Source organism: Salvelinus alpinus, chromosome 6 (genome assembly GCF_045679555.1).
Source record: "Salvelinus alpinus chromosome 6, SLU_Salpinus.1, whole genome shotgun sequence".
Lineage (NCBI taxonomy): Eukaryota > Metazoa > Chordata > Actinopteri > Salmoniformes > Salmonidae > Salvelinus > Salvelinus alpinus.
In genome coordinates this window covers 3226776-3249752 of record NC_092091.1, presented here as the reverse complement: position 1 = coordinate 3249752, position 22977 = coordinate 3226776, and the positions used below count along the sequence as shown (strand labels likewise).

General features: G+C 44.7%; 2 protein-coding genes across 3 annotated transcripts in view; one reads left to right on the top strand and one right to left on the bottom strand.

The window, feature by feature from the left end:
• Window positions 1-1767, top strand: part of ints14 (integrator complex subunit 14) — an 80362-nt gene extending 78595 nt beyond the window's left edge. For both annotated transcript variants that reach the window (XM_071404451.1, XM_071404449.1), the window contains exon 12: window positions 804-1767. In XM_071404451.1, the coding sequence (XP_071260552.1) occupies window positions 804-1052 (249 nt within the window). In that variant the 3' untranslated portion in view covers window positions 1053-1767. The remainder of the gene's footprint in view (window positions 1-803) is intronic.
• LOC139577448 (very-long-chain (3R)-3-hydroxyacyl-CoA dehydratase-like) overlaps window positions 1371-22977 on the bottom strand; it is a 35180-nt gene continuing 13573 nt past the window's right edge. Inside the window, exons 8-11 of the mRNA XM_071404452.1 lie at window positions 8708-8820; window positions 4350-4456; window positions 2928-3059; window positions 1371-2177 (exon numbers count right to left, since the gene is read on the bottom strand). Coding sequence (XP_071260553.1) covers window positions 2101-2177; window positions 2928-3059; window positions 4350-4456; window positions 8708-8820 — 429 coding nt within the window. The 3' untranslated portion in view covers window positions 1371-2100. The remainder of the gene's footprint in view (window positions 2178-2927; window positions 3060-4349; window positions 4457-8707; window positions 8821-22977) is intronic.

Below are 22977 nucleotides of genomic sequence, written 5' to 3'. Positions count from 1 at the left end.
CTCCCCTTTTTCCTCTAAACATAACGATGGTCATTATGGCCAAATAGTTCGATTTTTGTTTCATCAGACCAGAAGACAGTAATCCAAAAAGTATGATCTTTGTCCCCATGTGCAGTTGCAAACCGTAGTCTGGCTTTTTTATGGCGGTTTTGGAGCAGTGACTTCTTCCTTGCTGAGCGGCCTTTCAGCTTATGTCGATATAGGACTCGTTTTACTGTGGATATAGATACTTTTGTGCCTATTGTTTGTACAGATGAATGTGGTACCTTCAGGCGTTTGGAAATTGCTCCCTTCAGGCGTTTGGAAATTGCTCCCAAGGATGAACCAGACTTGCGGAGGTCTACAATTTTTTCCTGAGGTCTTCGCTGATTTCTTTTGATTTTCACCATGATGTCAAGCAAAGAGGCACTGAGTTTGATGGTAGGCCTTGAAATACATCCACACCTCCAATTGATTCAAATGATGTCAATCAGCAGCTTCTAAAGCCATGACATCATTTTCTGGAATTTTCCAAGCTGTTTAAAGGCACAGTCAACTTAGTGTATGTAAACTTCTGACCCACTGGAATTGTGATACAGTGAATTATAAGTGAAATAATCTGTAAACAATTGTTGGAAAAATTACGTGTGTCATGCACAAAGTAGATGTCCTAACCAACTTGCCAAAACTATAGTTTGTTAACAAGAAATGTGTGGAGTGGTTGAAAAATGAGTTTTAATGACTCCAACCTAAGTGTATGTAAACTTCCGACTTCAACTGTACTTGGTATTTATTTAGTTGTTGTGTCTCTATCTGCCCACCAGGAGCTGAACCGTCTACGCAAGGCTGCGCTGGCGTTTGGTTTCTGGGAGCTGCTGAAGGGAGTTGCAGAGCTGTTAGAGAGGGAGTGTACCCTGCTGCCGGACACAGCTCACCCTGACGCAGCCTTCCAGCTATCACACGCTGCCAAGCAGCTGAAACTAGCCTCCACAGGAGACTCCCAGTACGCTGCCTTCGACCAGAACATCAACCCTATGCACACCGACTTCTCTGGGGGAGGAGCTGGCATGTAGAGAGAGCTTCTGAAATGGCATCCTAGTCCCAGTATCTGGGCTTTAGAGATGTTGACCTGTCTCCTCTCTAACGCCCCCCCCCGGAAACTCCCGATTCAAACTGCCATGACAGCGTTGTAAAAAAAAAAGACGTTAGATGCTCAGTGAAACTCCATATTTAGTGAGTAACTATCTTCTTTTACCCCCGTTACGGACGGAAATGTAATTCCAGAAAATATCGAAATAAAAACATACAAGCAACCAGGAGAAAAAGCCAATATTCACTCGCGTCCAAATCAGAAGTCTACAACAGCTCAATACATTGGAGGTACCGAAGAGGCTATTCCCCCCCCCCCTTCCGTTTGCATTTAGAAATAATGAAAAACGACATACTGTAGTCTGTTGAGTAACGGCTGTATTTTGACAAACTTCTTGCAGAGTTGTCTAATGGCAGTTTGAATCTGAGGAGACCCGTCGATCACTAAAGCCCAGATACTGGGGGACATATTCCCATAGGCCCTGGTCTAAAATAAGTGCACTATATAGGGAACAAGGTGCCATAGGGCTCTGGTCTAAAGTAGTGCACTATATAGGGAGTAGGGTGCCGTTTGGGACTATTAGAATGGCACACCAACTGTTAACTCAAAGCTAAGGCCTATGGCTTCACATGTGTTTTTGACCTGTTTTGTACATATCGTTTTTATAACTTTCCTAATGAATAAATGATTAAAAAATGTTTCTTTTTTTTCTCTCCAATCGTCGTGTGAACGATGAGTATTTTATTAATCTTACACAATTTACCCAGGAAGTGGAACTGCTAATTTTTTTATTCAGCATATTAATTGACATGACAAAACATAAATCTTATGCGATTTACCCCGAGGACGTTTTGTTAGCAGGAAAACATCATACTGCTATTATCAACTACAACAGAAAATACAAGACGAGGGTTGCAAAATTCCAAGGTTTTTCTAACTGGGATTTCTGGAAATGTTGAATGGAATTTCGCCACCCTAGATGAGATGTCACCAGACAGGCAGCAGAGGTGTATTTTGAGAAAAGATGGAGGTCAGTTAGATTTCTTCTTCTTGGTCCGGAACCTCTTCCTCCTCTGTTTGTACAGGTGGCGGGAATTGATGAGAAGCCCTGCAACAAACCAGACGATATTGTTAAGTCAATGAACAGTTTATGCCTGAGGCATCCATCTTTATATATGAGGGTGTGGCCTATGAGGCATCCATCTTTATATATGAGGGTGTGGCCTGAGGCATCCATCTTTATATATGAGGGTGTGGCCTATGAGGCGTCCATCTTTATATATGAGGGTGGGGCCTGAGGCATCCATCTTTATGAGGGTGTGGCGTCCATCTTTATATATGAGGGTGTGGCCTATGAGGTGTCCATCTTTATATATGAGGGTGTGGCCTATGAGGTGTCCATCTTTATATATGAGGGTGTGGCCTATGAGGCATCCATCTTTATATATGAGGGTGGGGCCTGAGGCATCCATCTTTATATATGAGGGTGTGGCCTATGAGGCGTCCATGTTTATATATGAGGGTGTGGCCTATGAGGCGTCCATGTTTATATATGAGGGTGGGGCCTATGAGGCGTCCATCTTTATATATGAGGGTGGGACCTGAGGCGTCCATCTTTATATATGAGGGTGTGGCCTATGAGGCATCCATCTTTATATATGAGGGTGTGGCCTATGAGGCATCCATCTTTATATATGAGGGTGTGGCCTATGTTGTTACATGTACACAGCCTTTAAAGATGGACACCTCAATGTTGTCAGAAATAGTAATTACCCCACAACTCCACCGTACAAGAGAAATATGTAGATTGTTCTTAAACATTAGGATACATTTTTCATGACTATGATTGACAACTCACCGATGACCATGAGAGGTAGATAGATATAGAGGACACAGGAGAAGCTGACAGATGAGCCCAGGGCCTCAGGTAGAGGGATACTGAACAGTCTGCTCTGGTCAAACACTGAGATGGACTGGACCACTGCAACCGCTGGAGAGGGGGAGAGAGAGAGAACTGTTGAGTAAATGGATTGGACCACTGGAGAGGTAGAGGGGGAGAGAGAACTGTTGAGGTACATACACCTGTAAACTAACTCACCTTCAGCCAGCAACCCCAGAAGGTCTAGGACTATCCCAACGGTGTCCCTGTCTATCCCGACGGTGTCCCTATAAACTAACGCACCCCCAGAAGGTCTAGGACTATCCCGACAGTGTCCCTATAAACTAACGCACCCCCAGAAGGTCTAGGACTATCCCGACGGTGTCCCTATAAACTAACGCAACCCCAGAGGGTACAGGACTATCCCGACGGTGTCCCTATAAACTAACGCACCCCCAGAAGGTCTAGGACTATCCCGACGGTGTCCCTATAAACTAACGCACCCCCAGAAGGTCTAGGACTATCCCGACGGTGTCCCTATAAACTAACGCAACCCCAGAAGGTCTAGGACTATCCCGACGGTGTCCCTATAAACTAACGCACCCCCAGAAGGTCTAGGACTATCCCGACGGTGTCCCTATAAACTAACGCACCCCCAGAAGGTCTAGGACTATCCCGACGGTGTCCCTATAAACTAACGCAACCCCAGAAGGTCTAGGACTATCCCGACGGTGTCCCTATAAACTAACGCACCCCCAGAAGGTCTAGGACTATCCCGACAGTGTCCCTGTCTATCCCAACAGTGTCCCTATAAACTAACGCAACCCCAGAAGGTCTAGGACTATCCGGACAGTGTCCCTGTCTATCCCGACGGTGTCCCTATAAACTAACGCACCCCCAGAAGGTACAGGACTATCCCGACGGTGTCCCTATAAACTAACGCACCCCCAGAAGGTACAGGACTATCCCGACGGTGTCCCTATAAACTAACGCACCCCCAGAAGGTACAGGACTATCCTGACAGTGTCCCTATAAACTAACGCACCCCCAGAAGGTACAGTACTATCCCGACGGTGTCCCTGTCTATCCCGACAGTGTCCCTGTCTATCCCGACAGTGTCCCTTATAAACTAACGCACCCCCAGAAGGTACAGGACTATCCCGACAGTGTCCCTATAAACTAACGCACCCCCAGAAGGTACACGACTATCCCGACAGTGTCCCTGTCTATCCCAACAGTGTCCCTGTCTATCCCAACAGTGTCCCTATAAACTAACGCACCCCCAGAAGGTACAGGACTATCCCGACAGTGTCCCTATAAACTAACGCACCCCCAGAAGGTACACGACTATCCCGACAGTGTCCCTGTCTATCCCGACGGTGTCCCTATAAACTAACTCACCTTCAGCCAGCACCCCAAGAGGGTACAGGGGTATCCAGACAGTGTACCTCAGCCAGGTGATGGTCTTCCACTCTGTGTCGATACAACCCAGCATGTAGAATGGATACCTGGGGGGGAGGAATGGACTTTCATTGGAATAAATAGCATCTCTAGTTCAGAAGCCTTCTGAAGACATAAAGTAAACCAAGAGGCTAACATCTACAGATCTGAAGACATAAAGTAAACCAAGAGGCTAACATCTACAGAGGAAACTGGACAGATCTGAAGACATAAAGTAAACCAAGAGGCTAACATCTACAGAGGAAACTGGACAGATCTGAAGACATAAAGTAAACCAAGAGGCTAACATCTACAGAGGAAACTGGACAGATCTGAAGACATTAAGTAAACCAAGAGGCTAACATCTACAGAGGAAACTGAACAGATCTGAAGACATGAAGTAAACCAAGAGGCTAACATCTACAGAGGAAACTGGACAGATCTGAAGACATAAAGTAAACCAAGAGGCTAACATCTACAGAGGAAACTGGACAGATCTGAAGACATAAAGTAAACCAAGAGGCTAACATCTACAGAGGAAACTGGACAGATCTGAAGACATAAAGTAAACCAAGAGGCTAACATCTACAGAGGAAACTGGACAGATCTGAAGACATAAAGTAAACCAAGAGGCTAACATCTACAGAGGAAACTGGACAGATCTGAAGACATAAAGTAAACCAAGAGGCTAACATCTACAGAGGAAACCGGACAGATCTGAAGACATAAAGTAAACCAAGAGGCTAACATCTACACAGGAAACTGGACAGATCTGAAGACATAAAGTAAACCAAGAGGCTAACATCTACAGAGGAAACCAGACAGATCTGAAGACATAAAGTAAACCATACATTTTCTCTGCTGGTATTCGTGAGCTACACACAGAGATCTATGTCAGTGTTGTGGTATGAAAGAGGCTAACATCTACACAGGAAACTGGACAGATCTGAAGACATAAAGTAAACCAAGAGGCTAACATCTACAGAGGAAACCGGACCGATCTGAAGACATAAAGTAAACCAAGAGGCTAACATCTACAGAGGAAACCGGACAGATCTGAAGACATAAAGTAAACCAAGAGGCTAACATCTACAGAGGAAACCGGACAGATCTGAAGACATAAAGTAAACCATTCATTTTCTCTGCTGGTATTCGTGAGCTACACACAGAGATCTATGTCAGTGTTGTGGTATGAAAGAGGCTAACATCTACACAGGAAACTCTCGAGACGACAGATCTGAAAGACGATAAAAGTAAACCAAGAGGCTAACATCTACACAGGAAACTGGACAGATCTGAAGACATAAAGTAAACCAAGAGGTTAACATCTACACAGGAAACTGGACAGATCTGAAGACATAAAGTAAACCAAGAGGCTAACATCTACACAGGAAACTGGACAGATCTGAAGACATAAAGTAAACCAAGAGGCTAACATCTACACAGGAAACTGGACAGATCTGAAGACATAAAGTAAACCAAGAGGCTAACATCTACAGAGGAAACTGGACAGATCTGAAGACATAAAGTAAACCAAGAGGCTAACATCTACACAGGAAACTGGACAGATAACAATATCATGATCTTACACGAGTAATGATGCTGAGGAAGCTTCTTAATGATCGGCCATTTTGCTTCCACAGCCATACAACACACACACAGACAGCATGAATGACCCCTTTATGTACAGTAGACTTATAATACCACCTAAACGTCTCTATACCCACCTAAAGATCTCTATACCCACCTAAAGATCTCTATAGCGCTCCAGAGGTAGAAGACAGTATATACCCACCTAAAGATCTCTATACCACTCCAGAGGTAGAAGACAGTATATACCCACCTAAAGATCTCTATACCACCTAAACATCTCTATAGCACCTAAACATCTCTATACCCACCTAAACATCTCTATACCCACCTAAACATCTCTATACCCACCTAAACATCTCTATACCACCTAAACGTCTCTATACCACCTAAACATCTCTATACCACCTAAACATCTCTATACCCACCTAAAGATCTCTATAGCACCTAAACATCTCTATACCCACCTAAACATCTCTATACCCACCTAAAGATCTCTATACCCACCTAAACATCTCTATACCACCTAAACATCTCTATACCCACCTAAACATCTCTATAGCACCTAAAGATCTCTATAGCACCTAAACATCTCTATACCCACCTAAAGATCTCTATAGCACCTAAACATCTCTATAGCACCTAAACATCTCTATAGCACCTAAACATCTCTATACCACCTAAACATCTCTATACCACCTAAAGATCTCTATAGCACCTAAACATCTCTATACCACCTAAACATCTCTATACCCACCTAAAGATCTCTATAGCACCTAAACATCTCTATACCACCTAAACATCTCTATAGCACCTAAACATCTCTATACCACCTAAAGATCTCTATAGCACCTAAACATCTCTATACCACCTAAACATCTCTATACCCCCTAAACATCTCTATACCCACCTAAACATCTCTATACCCACCTAAAGATCTCTATAGCACCTAAACATCTCTATAGCACCTAAACATCTCTATAGCACCTAAACATCTCTATACCACCTAAACATCTCTATACCCCCTAAACATCTCTATACCACCTAAACATCTCTATACCACCTAAACATCTCTATACCCACCTAAACATCTCTATACCCACCTAAACATCTCTATACCCACCTAAACATCTCTATACCACCTAAACATCTCTATACCACCTAAACATCTCTATACCCACCTAAACATCTCTATACCACCTAAACATCTCTATACCCACCTAAACATCTCTATACCACCTAAACATCTCTATACCCACCTAAACATCTCTATACCCACCTAAACATCTCTATACCACCTAAACATCTCTATACCCACCTAAACATCTCTATACCCACCTAAACATCTCTATACCCACCTAAACATCTCTATACCACCTAAACATCTCTATACCACCTAAACATCTCTATAGCACCTAAACATCTCTATAGCACCTAAACATCTCTATAGCACCTAAACATCTCTATAGCACCTAAACATCTCTATACCCCCTAAACATCTCTATACCCCCTAAACATCTCTATACCACCTAAACATCTCTATACCCCCTAAACATCTCTATACCACCTAAACATCTCTATACCCACCTAAACATCTCTATACCACCTAAACATCTCTATACCACCTAAACATCTCTATACCACCTAAACATCTCTATACCCACCTAAACATCTCTATAGCACCTAAACATCTCTATAGCACCTAAACATCTCTATACCACCTAAACATCTCTATACCCCCTAAACATCTCTATAGCACCTAAACATCTCTATACCACCTAAACATCTCTATACCCACCTAAACATCTCTATACCCCCTAAACATCTCTATAGCACCTAAACATCTCTATACCACCTAAACATCTCTACCACCTAAACATCTCTATACCCCCCTAAACATCTCTATACCACCTAAACATCTCTATAGCACCTAAACATCTCTATACCCACCTAAACATCTCTATACCACCTAAACATCTCTATACCCCCTAAACATCTCTATAGCACCTAAACATCTCTATACCACCTAAACATCTCTATACCACCTAAACATCTCTATACCCCCTAAACATCTCTATAGCACCTAAACATCTCTATACCACCTAAACATCTCTACCACCTAAACATCTCTATACCCACCTAAACATCTCTATACCACCTAAACATCTCTATACCCACCTAAACATCTCTATACCACCTAAACATCTCTATAGCACCTAAACATCTCTATACCCACCTAAACATCTCTATACCACCTAAACATCTCTATACCCACCTAAACATCTCTATACCACCTAAACATCTCTATAGCACCTAAACATCTCTATACCCACCTAAACATCTCTATACCCCCTAAACATCTCTATACCACCTAAACATCTCTATACCCACCTAAACATCTCTATTACCACTCCAGAGGTAGAAGACAGTATATACCCACCTAAACATCTCTATACCACCTAAAGATCTCTATACCCACCTAAACATCTCTATAGCACCTAAACATCTCTATACCACCTAAACATCTCTATACCCACCTAAACATCTCTATACCACCTAAACATCTCTATACCCCCTAAACATCTCTATAGCACCTAAACATCTCTATACCCCCTAAACATCTCTATAGCACCTAAACATCTCTATACCCCCTAAACATCTCTATAGCACCTAAACATCTCTATACCCACCTAAACATCTCTATACCACCTAAACATCTCTATACCCACCTAAAGATCTCTATAGCGCTCCAGAGGTAGAAGACAAAGAAGACCACTGGTTTGTTGTGCATCTCCTGCAGGCTGCCGAAGATGATGAAGAGGATGAAGTTCCTACCAACCACCTGGAGATGAAGAACACCACAGAGTCACCAGACAGACGTCTACTCCGCAGTACACAGAGTCACCAGACAGACGTCAGTACACAGAGTCACCAGACAGACGTCAGTACACAGAGTCACCAGACAGGCGTCTACTCCGCAGTACACAGAGTCACCAGACAGACGTCAGTACGCAGAGTCACCAGACAGACGTCAGTACACAGAGTCACCAGACAGACGTCAGTACGCAGAGTCACCAGACAGACGTCAGTACGCAGAGTCACCAGACAGACGTCAGTACACAGAGTCACCAGACAGACGTCAGTACACAGAGTCACCAGACAGACGTCAGTACACAGAGTCACCAGACAGACGTCAGTACACAGAGTCACCAGACAGACTGACGTCTACTACGCAGGACACAGAGTCACCAGACAGACATCAGTACACAGAGTCACCAGACAGACGTCAGTACACAGAGTCACCAGACAGACGTCAGTACACAGAGTCACCAGACAGACGTCAGTACACAGAGTCACCAGACAGACGTCAGTACACAGAGTCACCAGACAGACGTCAGTACACAGAGTCACCAGACAGACGTCAGGACACAGAGTCACCAGACAGACGTCAGTACACAGAGTCACCAGACAGACGTCAGTACACAGAGTCACCAGACAGACGTCAGTACACAGAGTCACCAGACAGACGTCAGTACACAGAGTCACCAGACAGACGTCAGTACACAGAGTCACCAGACAGACGTCTGTACACAGAGTCACCAGACAGACGTCAGGACACAGAGTCACCAGACAGACGTCAGTACACAGAGTCACCAGACAGACGTCAGTACACAGAGTCACCAGACAGACGTCTCCTCCGCAGGACACACAGAATATTGTTTTACAAAAATACAATTGTATAGAATGTTAGAAAAATAATTGTATAATTATTTTTTTTTAAATGTAAACCTTTGGTAAAACACCTAATAACAATTTTATGAATATGCCATTACAAATGTTGAGTATGATAAGTGACCGCAGTAAACTACCTGTGTTCCATGATGCTGTCTGTGTGGTGGACTATGACGAACGACCGCAGTAAACTACCTGTGTTCCATGATGCTGTCAGTGTGGTGGAGTATGACGAACGACCGCAGTAAACTACCTGTGTTCCATGATGCTGTCTGTGTGGTGGAGTATGACGAACGACCGCAGTAAACTACCTGTGTTCTATGACGAACGACCGCAGTAAACTACCTGTGTTCCATGATGCTGTCAGTGTTGTGGACTATGACGAACGACCGCAGTAAACTACCTGTGTTCCATGATGCTGTCGGTGTTGTGGACTATGATGAACGACCGCAGTAAACTACCTGTGTTCCATGATGCTGTCGATGTTGTGGACTATGATGAACGACCGCAGTAAACTACCTGTGTTCCATGATGCTGTCGGTGTTGTGGACTATGATGAACGACCGCAGTAAACTACCTGTGTTCCATGATGCTGTCGGTGTTGTGGACTATGATAAGTGACCGCAGTAAACTACCTGTGTTCCATGATGCTGTCGGTGTTGTGGACTATGACGAACGACCGCAGTAAACTACCTGTGTTCCATGATGCTGTCGGTGTTGTGGACTATGATGAACGACCGCAGTAAACTACCTGTGTTCCATGATGCTGTCGATGTTGTGGACTATGATGAACGACCGCAGTAAACTACCTGTGTTCCATGATGCTGTCAGTGTTGTGGAGTATGATGAACGACCGCAGTAAACTACCTGTGTTCCATGATGCTGTCGATGTTGTGGACTATGATGAACGACCGCAGTAAACTACCTGTGTTCCATGATGCTGTCGGTGTTGTGGACTATGATGAACGACCGCAGTAAACTACCTGTGTTCCATGATGCTGTCGGTGTTGTGGACTATGATAAGTGACCGCAGTAAACTACCTGTGTTCCATGATGCTGTCGGTGTTGTGGACTATGACGAACGACCGCAGTAAACTACCTGTGTTCCATGATGCTGTCGGTGTTGTGGACTATGATGAACGACCGCAGTAAACTACCTGTGTTCCATGATGCTGTCGATGTTGTGGACTATGATGAACGACCGCAGTAAACTACCTGTGTTCCATGATGCTGTCAGTGTTGTGGAGTATGATGAACGACCGCAGCAAACTACCTGTGTTCCATGATGCTGTCAGTGTTGTGGAGTATGATGAACGACCGCAGTAAACTACCTGTGTTCCATGATGCTGTCAGTGTTGTGGAGTATGATGAACGACCGCAGTAAACTACCTGTGTTCCATGATGCTGTCGGTGTTGTGGACTATGATGAACGACCGCAGTAAACTACCTGTGTTCCATGATGCTGTCAGTGTTGTGGAGTATGATGAACGACCGCAGTAAACTACCTGTGTTCCATGATGCTGTCAGTGTTGTGGAGTATGATGAACGACCGCAGTAAACTACCTGTGTTCCATGATGCTGTCGGTGTTGTGGACTATGATGAACGACCGCAGTAAACTACCTGTGTTCCATGATGCTGTCGGTGTTGTGGAGTATGACGAACGACCGCAGTAAACTACCTGTGTTCCATGATGCTGTCGGTGTTGTGGAGTATGACGAACACCCGCAGTAAACTACCTGTGTTCCATGATGCTGTCGGTGTTGTGGAGTATGACGAACGACCGCAGTAAACTACCTGTGTTCCATGATGCTGTCGGTGTTGTGGAGTATGACGAACGACCGCAGTAAACTACCTGTGTTCCATGATGCTGTCTGTGTTGTGGAGTATGACGAACGACTACAGCAAACTACCTGTGTTCCATGATGCTGTCTGTGTTGTGGACTATGATGAACGACCGCAGCAAACTACCTGTGTTCCATGATAATGTCCCTCCTCCCTCTCTGCTGATGACTTCGTCAACCATTTTGAAAAGAAGGTCGACGACATCCGATCCTCGTTTGCTAAGTCAAATGACACCGCTGGTTCTGCTCACACTGCCCTACCCTGTGCTTTGACCTCTTTCTCCCCTCTCTCTCCAGATGAAATCTCGCGTCTTGTGACGGCCGGCCGCCCAACAACCTGCCCGCTTGACCCTATCCCCTCCTCTCTTCTCCAGACCATTTCCGGAGACCTTCTCCCTTACCTCACCTCGCTCATCAACTCATCCTTGACCGCTGGCTACGTCCCTTCCGTCTTCAAGAGAGCGAGAGTTGCACCCCTTCTGAAAAAACCTACACTCGATCCCTCCGATGTCAACAACTACAGACCAGTATCCCTTCTTTCTTTTCTCTCCAAAACTCTTGAACGTGCCGTCCTTGGCCAGCTCTCCTGCTATCTCTCTCAGAATGACCTTCTTGATCCAAATCAGTCAGGTTTCAAGACTAGTCATTCAACTGAGACTGCTCTTCTCTGTGTCACGGAGGCGCTCCGCACTGCTAAAGCTAACTCTCTCTCCTCTGCTCTCATCCTTCTAGACCTATCGGCTGCCTTTGATACTGTGAACCATCAGATCCTCCTCTCCACCCTCTCCGAGCTGGGCATCTCCGGCGCGGCCCACGCTTGGATTGCGTCCTACCTGACAGGTCGCTCCTACCAGGTGGCGTGGCGAGAATCTGTCTCCGCACCACGTGCTCTCACCACTGGTGTCCCCCAGGGCTCTGTTCTAGGCCCTCTCCTATTCTCGCTATACACCAAGTCACTTGGCTCTGTCATATCCTCACATGGTCTCTCCTATCATTGCTATGCAGACGACACACAATTAATCTTCTCCTTTCCCCCCTCTGATAACCAGGTGGTGAATCGCATCTCTGCATGTCTGGCAGACATATCAGTGTGGATGACGGATCACCACCTCAAGCTGAACCTCGGCAAGACGGAGCTGCTCTTCCTCCCGGGGAAGGATTGCCCGTTCCATGATCTCGCCATCACGGTTGACAACTCCATTGTGTCCTCCTCCCAGAGTGCTAAGAACCTTGGCGTGATCCTGGACAACACCCTGTCGTTCTCAACTAACATCAAGGCGGTGACCCGTTCCTGTAGGTTCATGCTCTACAACATTCGCAGAGTACGACCCTGCCTCACGCAGGAAGCGGCGCAGGTCCTAATCCAGGCACCTGTCATCTCCCGTCTGGATTACTGCAACTCGCTGTTGGCTGGGCTCCCTGCCTGTGCCATTAAACCCCTACAACTCATCCAGAACGCCGCAGCCCGTCTGGTGTTCAACTTTCCCAAGTTCTCTCACGTCACCCCGCTCCTCCGCTCTCTCCACTGGCTTCCAGTTGAAGCTCGCATCCGCTACAAGACCATGGTGCTTGCCTACGGAGCTGTGAGGGGAACGGCACCTCCGTATCTTCAGGCTCTGATCAGGCCCTACACCCAAACAAGGGCACTGCGTTCATCCACCTCTGGCCTGCTCGCCTCCCTACCTCTGAGGAAGTACAGTTCCCGCTCAGCCCAGTCAAAACTGTTCGCTGCTCTGGCACCCCAATGGTGGAACAAACTCCCTCACGACGCCAGGTCAGCGGAGTCAATCACCACCTTCCGGAGACACCTGAAACCCCACCTCTTTAAGGAATACCTAGGATAGGATAAAGTAATCCTTCTAACCCTCCCCCCTTAAAAGAGTTAGATGCACTATTGTAAAGTGGTTGTTCCACTGGATATCATAAGGTGAATGCACCAATTTGTAAGTCGCTCTGGATAAGAGCGTCTGCTAAATGACTTAAATGTAAATGTAAATAATGTGGACTATGACGAACGACCGCAGCAAACTACCTACATTTACATTTACATTTACTTGTGTTCCATGATGCTGTCTGTGTGGTGGAGTATGACGAACGACCGCAGTAAACTACCTGTGTTCCATGATGCTGTCAGTGTGGTGGAGTATGACGAACGACCGCAGTAAACTACCTGTGTTCCATGATGCTGTCTGTGTGGTGGAGTATGACGAACGACCGCAGTAAACTACCTGTGTTCTATGACGAACGACCGCAGTAAACTACCTGTGTTCCATGATGCTGTCAGTGTTGTGGACTATGACGAACGACCGCAGTAAACTACCTGTGTTCCATGATGCTGTCGGTGTTGTGGACTATGATGAACGACCGCAGTAAACTACCTGTGTTCCATGATGCTGTCGATGTTGTGGACTATGATGAACGACCGCAGTAAACTACCTGTGTTCCATGATGCTGTCGGTGTTGTGGACTATGATGAACGACCGCAGTAAACTACCTGTGTTCCATGATGCTGTCGGTGTTGTGGACTATGATAAGTGACCGCAGTAAACTACCTGTGTTCCATGATGCTGTCGGTGTTGTGGACTATGACGAACGACCGCAGTAAACTACCTGTGTTCCATGATGCTGTCGGTGTTGTGGACTATGATGAACGACCGCAGTAAACTACCTGTGTTCCATGATGCTGTCGATGTTGTGGACTATGATGAACGACCGCAGTAAACTACCTGTGTTCCATGATGCTGTCAGTGTTGTGGAGTATGATGAACGACCGCAGCAAACTACCTGTGTTCCATGATGCTGTCAGTGTTGTGGAGTATGATGAACGACCGCAGTAAACTACCTGTGTTCCATGATGCTGTCAGTGTTGTGGAGTATGATGAACGACCGCAGTAAACTACCTGTGTTCCATGATGCTGTCGGTGTTGTGGACTATGATGAACGACCGCAGTAAACTACCTGTGTTCCATGATGCTGTCAGTGTTGTGGAGTATGATGAACGACCGCAGTAAACTACCTGTGTTCCATGATGCTGTCAGTGTTGTGGAGTATGATGAACGACCGCAGTAAACTACCTGTGTTCCATGATGCTGTCGGTGTTGTGGACTATGATGAACGACCGCAGTAAACTACCTGTGTTCCATGATGCTGTCGGTGTTGTGGAGTATGACGAACGACCGCAGTAAACTACCTGTGTTCCATGATGCTGTCGGTGTTGTGGAGTATGACGAACACCCGCAGTAAACTACCTGTGTTCCATGATGCTGTCGGTGTTGTGGAGTATGACGAACGACCGCAGTAAACTACCTGTGTTCCATGATGCTGTCGGTGTTGTGGAGTATGACGAACGACCGCAGTAAACTACCTGTGTTCCATGATGCTGTCTGTGTTGTGGAGTATGACGAACGACTACAGCAAACTACCTGTGTTCCATGATGCTGTCTGTGTTGTGGACTATGATGAACGACCGCAGCAAACTACCTGTGTTCCATGATAATGTCCCTCCTCCCTCTCTGCTGATGACTTCGTCAACCATTTTGAAAAGAAGGTCGACGACATCCGATCCTCGTTTGCTAAGTCAAATGACACCGCTGGTTCTGCTCACACTGCCCTACCCTGTGCTTTGACCTCTTTCTCCCCTCTCTCTCCAGATGAAATCTCGCGTCTTGTGACGGCCGGCCGCCCAACAACCTGCCCGCTTGACCCTATCCCCTCCTCTCTTCTCCAGACCATTTCCGGAGACCTTCTCCCTTACCTCACCTCGCTCATCAACTCATCCTTGACCGCTGGCTACGTCCCTTCCGTCTTCAAGAGAGCGAGAGTTGCACCCCTTCTGAAAAAACCTACACTCGATCCCTCCGATGTCAACAACTACAGACCAGTATCCCTTCTTTCTTTTCTCTCCAAAACTCTTGAACGTGCCGTCCTTGGCCAGCTCTCCTGCTATCTCTCTCAGAATGACCTTCTTGATCCAAATCAGTCAGGTTTCAAGACTAGTCATTCAACTGAGACTGCTCTTCTCTGTGTCACGGAGGCGCTCCGCACTGCTAAAGCTAACTCTCTCTCCTCTGCTCTCATCCTTCTAGACCTATCGGCTGCCTTTGATACTGTGAACCATCAGATCCTCCTCTCCACCCTCTCCGAGCTGGGCATCTCCGGCGCGGCCCACGCTTGGATTGCGTCCTACCTGACAGGTCGCTCCTACCAGGTGGCGTGGCGAGAATCTGTCTCCGCACCACGTGCTCTCACCACTGGTGTCCCCCAGGGCTCTGTTCTAGGCCCTCTCCTATTCTCGCTATACACCAAGTCACTTGGCTCTGTCATATCCTCACATGGTCTCTCCTATCATTGCTATGCAGACGACACACAATTAATCTTCTCCTTTCCCCCCTCTGATAACCAGGTGGTGAATCGCATCTCTGCATGTCTGGCAGACATATCAGTGTGGATGACGGATCACCACCTCAAGCTGAACCTCGGCAAGACGGAGCTGCTCTTCCTCCCGGGGAAGGATTGCCCGTTCCATGATCTCGCCATCACGGTTGACAACTCCATTGTGTCCTCCTCCCAGAGTGCTAAGAACCTTGGCGTGATCCTGGACAACACCCTGTCGTTCTCAACTAACATCAAGGCGGTGACCCGTTCCTGTAGGTTCATGCTCTACAACATTCGCAGAGTACGACCCTGCCTCACGCAGGAAGCGGCGCAGGTCCTAATCCAGGCACCTGTCATCTCCCGTCTGGATTACTGCAACTCGCTGTTGGCTGGGCTCCCTGCCTGTGCCATTAAACCCCTACAACTCATCCAGAACGCCGCAGCCCGTCTGGTGTTCAACTTTCCCAAGTTCTCTCACGTCACCCCGCTCCTCCGCTCTCTCCACTGGCTTCCAGTTGAAGCTCGCATCCGCTACAAGACCATGGTGCTTGCCTACGGAGCTGTGAGGGGAACGGCACCTCCGTATCTTCAGGCTCTGATCAGGCCCTACACCCAAACAAGGGCACTGCGTTCATCCACCTCTGGCCTGCTCGCCTCCCTACCTCTGAGGAAGTACAGTTCCCGCTCAGCCCAGTCAAAACTGTTCGCTGCTCTGGCACCCCAATGGTGGAACAAACTCCCTCACGACGCCAGGTCAGCGGAGTCAATCACCACCTTCCGGAGACACCTGAAACCCCACCTCTTTAAGGAATACCTAGGATAGGATAAAGTAATCCTTCTAACCCTCCCCCCTTAAAAGAGTTAGATGCACTATTGTAAAGTGGTTGTTCCACTGGATATCATAAGGTGAATGCACCAATTTGTAAGTCGCTCTGGATAAGAGCGTCTGCTAAATGACTTAAATGTAAATGTAAATAATGTGGACTATGACGAACGACCGCAGCAAACTACCTACATTTACATTTACATTTACTTGTGTTCCATGATGCTGTCTGTGTGGTGGAGTATGACGAACGACCGCAGTAAACTACCTGTGTTCCATGATGCTGTCAGTGTGGTGGAGTATGACGAACGACCGCAGTAAACTACCTGTGTTCCATGATGCTGTCTGTGTGGTGGAGTATGACGAACGACCGCAGTAAACTACCTGTGTTCTATGACGAACGACCGCAGTAAACTACCTGTGTTCCATGATGCTGTCAGTGTTGTGGACTATGACGAACGACCGCAGTAAACTACCTGTGTTCCATGATGCTGTCGGTGTTGTGGACTATGATGAACGACCGCAGTAAACTACCTGTGTTCCATGATGCTGTCGATGTTGTGGACTATGATGAACGACCGCAGTAAACTACCTGTGTTCCATGATGCTGTCGGTGTTGTGGACTATGATGAACGACCGCAGTAGACTACCTGTGTTCCATGATGCTGTCGGTGTTGTGGACTATGATAAGTGACCGCAGTAAACTACCTGTGTTCCATGATGCTGTCGGTGTTGTGGATTATGTAGGAGTAGGTGACATATGTGGGTAGATATCACACTGTTAGACAGTAGACAGGAGTATACTGGAAGGTAGTATAAGAGAGCAGATGTGAGTGCATTTGCCATTCTGGTAAATACAGGAAACCAAAGATTAGCAGATGGTGTAGTAGTGTAGTGGTAACATAAGATACATGGATAACATATAAATATAAATGATAGCTGAACATTAAAGTAACGAACCACATGTTAACATGGGTCATGGGACTGTGGTGATGGAGGTCTACTAAGGGACGTTCTGACCCTCTGACCCTTGTAGATTCTCCATTGTGCTGACATACATGTCAGACAGAGTGGCGCCTAAAAGCAATTGGACACTAGACATATGGTCTGACAATTCTATTACAAACATACATGTCAGACAGAGTGACGCCTAGAGGTAATTGGACACGCTGGGATAGAGGGTCCAGCCACTATTATAAACAAATTGAAAGCAGATGGTGGTGAATGACTTCATAGGGGACGGACAATACTGTGTGTATAAATAGAGTAGCTGGAGTTCTGAGAAAGTGTGTGTTCCGCGGGGTGTGTTCCGCGGGGACATGCCAGTGGGCTGTACAGTTGTAATAAAGAGCATGTTTGATTTTAAAAGTTCTGGTAAGCGTTGTATTTGAAAATGATTTTCCACGACATAATTGGCGAGCTTGCCAGGAGCTGATAGGGACTGGGACGTTCTTGGCTGATGATGGGTTCTTTGGACAATCTAAACAAACAGAGGTGGCCGCCCAACTAGACGGTAAGCAAGTTCTTACAATAGTTGAAATGTTTGTGTAAGATTGCTCCAGAGATACTGTCTCAGCGAGAGGAGCGCCACGTAAGTCTCTCTTTCAAATTTCCTAAAATGAAACCAGTAAATACAAAAGAACTTTTAAATTCAATGAATTTGCATGTATGTGTAATTTGGGGAATGGTATTAAATGTAAATGTATGCGCATGTATAGAGACTGAGTGAATAGGTGCTGTGAACTTTGCTTGTGTTAGATGTAGAGTGAGCATGCATGCGCTCGTTCAGATCAGACCGTTCGAATGTGTAGCTTAAATGATGCGGTTGTTTGCGCATCTGGCTGAGATGGCTGGTTAACATTTTTGAAAAGGTCTGCTTGGGTGGGATATTCACAGCGCGGCAGAAGGGTCTGTTGGTGAATATTTAGTAGTTAAATTAATATTTCATGGTTACCGCTTTGAAAGAAGGACTGAACGGATGAAATATTTAGAAGGCAGGAAGAACGTTAGCCCGATTGTGCGGCGTTCAACTGCAAAAGTAGCTTATACAGTCAAAGCATAAAACAGTAGGTTGTAGGAAAACGTTAGCCCGATTGTGCGGCGTTCAACTGCAAAAGTAGCTTATACAGTCAAAGCATAAAACAGTAGGTTGTAGGAAAACGTTAGCCCGATTGTGCGGCGTTCAACTGCAAAAGTAACTTATACGGTCAAAGCATAAATTAGTAGGTTGTAGGAAAACGTTGGCCCGATTGTGCGGCGTTCAACTGCAAAAGTAACTTATACGGTCAAAACATAAATCAGTAGTTAAATAAATATTCATAGTTTCCGCTCTGAAAGGAGGACTGTATGAGTGAAGTAGTAGGTGCAGGAAAAACGTTGGCCCGATTGTGCGGCGTTCAAATGCAAAAGAAATCCTGCGAATAAAAAACCGCTCTGTCTAGCTACCAGGGTTTGGTAATTCAGTAGGTCACGCCATAATACTACTCTAATAATAGAAGAAAAGATAAGTATTGGGGGTTGAATAGAATATGAAGACAAGCTGATCCGATTAGACAGTAGTCTCGTCATATTGTAGAAGTCTAGGCTTATGTAGGTGGAAGTGAATTAAGTCAATAAGGAAAGACAAGTTGTGTGTGTATGTAGGCAGAACGTCCAGGAGAGGGAGCGCGCAGCTCTCCTGTGACAGAGTAGAGTTGATGAAGGGTGTCGTTAACTGCTATTAGGCAGAGGGAAAGAAGTTAAGAAACATCGAAGTAAAATAAGTTATAAGCAAGGATAAAAACACTGATGTGATAAAGTAGTAAGCGACCATAGTAAAATTACTAAAAAGGTATCAAAATAAAGTATAGACAAAATAAATAACTAAAGGTAAAAGTAAGACGTTAGATAGAGATCTTAACGGAACGGGCAGTGGACCTGTGTGGCTCAGTTGGTAGAGCATGGTGCTTACAAACGCCTGGGTTGAGTGTTCAATTCCCACGGGGGGACCAGGATGAATATGTATGAACTTTCCAATTTGTAAGTCGCTCTGGATAAGAGCATCTGCTAAATGACTTAAATGTAACGTAAATGTAATATTAACAATATGTACACTTTCTTTTCCAGAAAGAATAAGGGGAAAAAAGGGTTTTTTAATCTTCTCTGGTCAACAATGTCATTGGAGACTGCATTACTGTGGAAAGCAGTTAATTAAAGTCAGCCGCTTTAAAAATAAAAATATCTGGATAAGGCTAAAACATGGAGTTCTGGATGAGTGAGTCCAGTCCCTTTGCGATTATTGGCTTATGATTCACTAGTGAGTACACCATGTACTGGGAATGAATATGCATTAGTAGATATATTGGAAGGGTTTTTTCCAATTCAGTTTCAAATTGGGTATGCAAAAGGATGAACATGTTTTTGAAAAATGTATTTAAGTTGCTCCTAAAGAAAGGGGGAGTGGAAACATATTAATGGTCTCAAAATGCCCTGAATCCTAGGAATTTCTTGTGAAAGACTGATCACCTTTTACTAGAAATTGTTGGAACAGGTGGGATATACTTATAAAATGTTTAAGACACTAGACTCTATTCAAACTGTATAATATTATCAGGCCACTCATGAGAGAAACTGAGACAAAAGGGCTATTGGGAAAATAGATAGTACTGGTATTTAAAGTGTTTAGTATAAATGTTAATTATTAAAGGGATGTTGTGTATTGAATAGATAAGGTCAAATTTGAGTTAAAGTAAACACTAAGGATTGTTATCATGAATATTGGGTTGGAAAATGTATAAAATAAAAAATATAACTGTTTAGTTATTTGGATATAGAACTGTTTAACGTTAATAGGCTTAGGGAAGCTCTGGAAACTAATCCTGAGACAAGGAGGTTGACAGAACTTACAGAATTTTAGATTAAAGGTTTTTTGTTTCTTTCGTTTTATAATGTCATTGGAATTGGGATGATAAAATGTAATGTTCAATTGAATAAATAGGTAGTCTGTTGTGCGAAGATACCCATGAATGAAGAAGAAAGAGACCAACAATAACATTGGCATAGAATGAAACGGATGGACGTTTTCCATTACATTACAAATAGTGGTAATATTGCAAATGTGCAATTATTATTATTATTATTATTATTATTATTATTATTTATTTTTATTTTTTATTTCTCTTTTTCTCGTTTGGTCAATTTATTTTTGTTTTGAGGAACATAAGGTTGTGTATATGTTCCTGAGGAGGGACTGATATAAATGATATATAAATTGACTTAAGGATGTTTTAAGTATGTATCAAACAATGGCAGTTATGGGTTAGGGGACTTATAAATGAAGGTAATGGTAGTAAAGGGGTGTTATTTCTAGAAATATGTATAAAAATAGAGATAATTCACAGAAAAGGAAAGATAGCTGGCTGTGTAAAATATAGGGACAATTCTAAAAGTAAATAGAACAATTCACATATCTAAAGATATGGTAAAAAGAATAAGTGGTGGCATTTTGAACACTAGAGCAAAAGTTTAAGAAACTTATTACTTAGTTTTGATAGGATTGGATATTAATCCAACTGGAAGACATTTGACTGATTACATGTTATTGTACAGCAGTTGATGTAGGGAACATCATTTGACTATCATTGAATATTTCTGTGGCAAGAGGCCAGGTATTTGAGGCAGAATGGTTACATAGGGCTGTTATTAAAAATTAAGATTTAGTGATCTTGCTAATGTTGTCAGGAAATAACCCATGTGTTAGTGTGTATGTCCTCAGGAAAAAACAGCCAGAAATGGAAGGGCTTGGGCTGCATTCTGGAGACTGAGTGTACATCAAGATACACCAGGCTGGTGGTATACTTCTTACAACACTGCAGTGGTAAAGTTCTTTATGTCTCTCTTTGGTGGGTGCATAAGTCTCACGAGAAGTAAGGTCCAGCTGAATAATGGGTGAGCTTGAAAACACCATGACAGAGGATGTGGAATCAGAGAGAGAAAGAGAGAGAGATTAGATTCCACTATAGACATACTGGGTTGAGTTTGGAGGCTACTTGTTTTATTTTTAATACATCATGTGAAAGAGAATGGATAATAGGATATTATACTCTAAACAAACATGTTAAAGGGATTGATATGAAAGCATATACAGTGTTGAATTAATTCAAGAAGAGAGAATGTTAATTGTAGGTTATGCACATGATTATCAGTTGAAATGGAGTAGATGGGAAACTAAGTAAAAATGACATGATTTGGGAACACCTCTCAGAACCTGTGGCCGAAAGGGGAAGACTGGGTGGAAGCATGAGGAAGCTTTTTAGGGCTTTTATTTTTGTGGAGTCCAGCAGAAAAGTATCCTGGAGGCATAGAGTCAGGTAAAGAGAGAGTGGGAATTGTCATGGTCTCAGATTTCAGTTTGCATGAATATATTTATGCATAACACATAACATTGTCAATGCTGTTATGTTTTGTCTGTTGTTTTCCAAGTCTTATGTTTAGGAAACCAGAAGGAGAGGGGTTCGCCAGCTTCAGCTGGAATGTCTGTTTGTTGTGTGATGAGTGATGGAAGTAAGAGGATGTATGGTGCAATCTTAGAACAGAGGCCATAAGTCTCTAAGTATGAATGCTTCACAGAAAGTAGGCAGAAACCTGAACCAGGATGAGAGGTTCTGCGTCTGATGATCCAAGGGGACCAGAAGGACCTCTCTCAGTGGTACCAGGAGATCTAGTCCACGTTGGAGGGATCCGGAGGAAGTGGGATCAACCGAGGAGAGATGGACCCTATGAGGTGGCCAAAGCAACAAGAACGGCCGTCCAAGTGAAAAGAAGCCAGACGTGGTACCATCTGAACCACTGCAGCTGAGTCCCAACAGAGAGAAGGATACAACCACATAGAGATGAGGACACTGAGGATGCTGATTCACCAGGAGGGAGCCTGGAGGGAGCAGGAGCAGCGGAAACGATTGAGATGCCAGGGAGGAGCCAAGAAAACAGTAAATCAAGTGAAAGCCGAAATATGACACGTGCACCGACTAATGCACCCAGAAGAGGAGGAGAGGCCTCACAAGGAACAGAATAAGAACGTTTCTTTCCTAAAATTGAAACCCTTCCAGATGGAAGCTAAGTCCGGCCTGAGGAGGGAGCTTCAGGTGAAGAAAGAGGAGGAAAAGTCCCGCAAGCTGAAGAAAATGGGGATTACCCCACAATTGACTTTTAAACTTTTGAATGGCCTCCTTTACAGACAATTGATGTTAG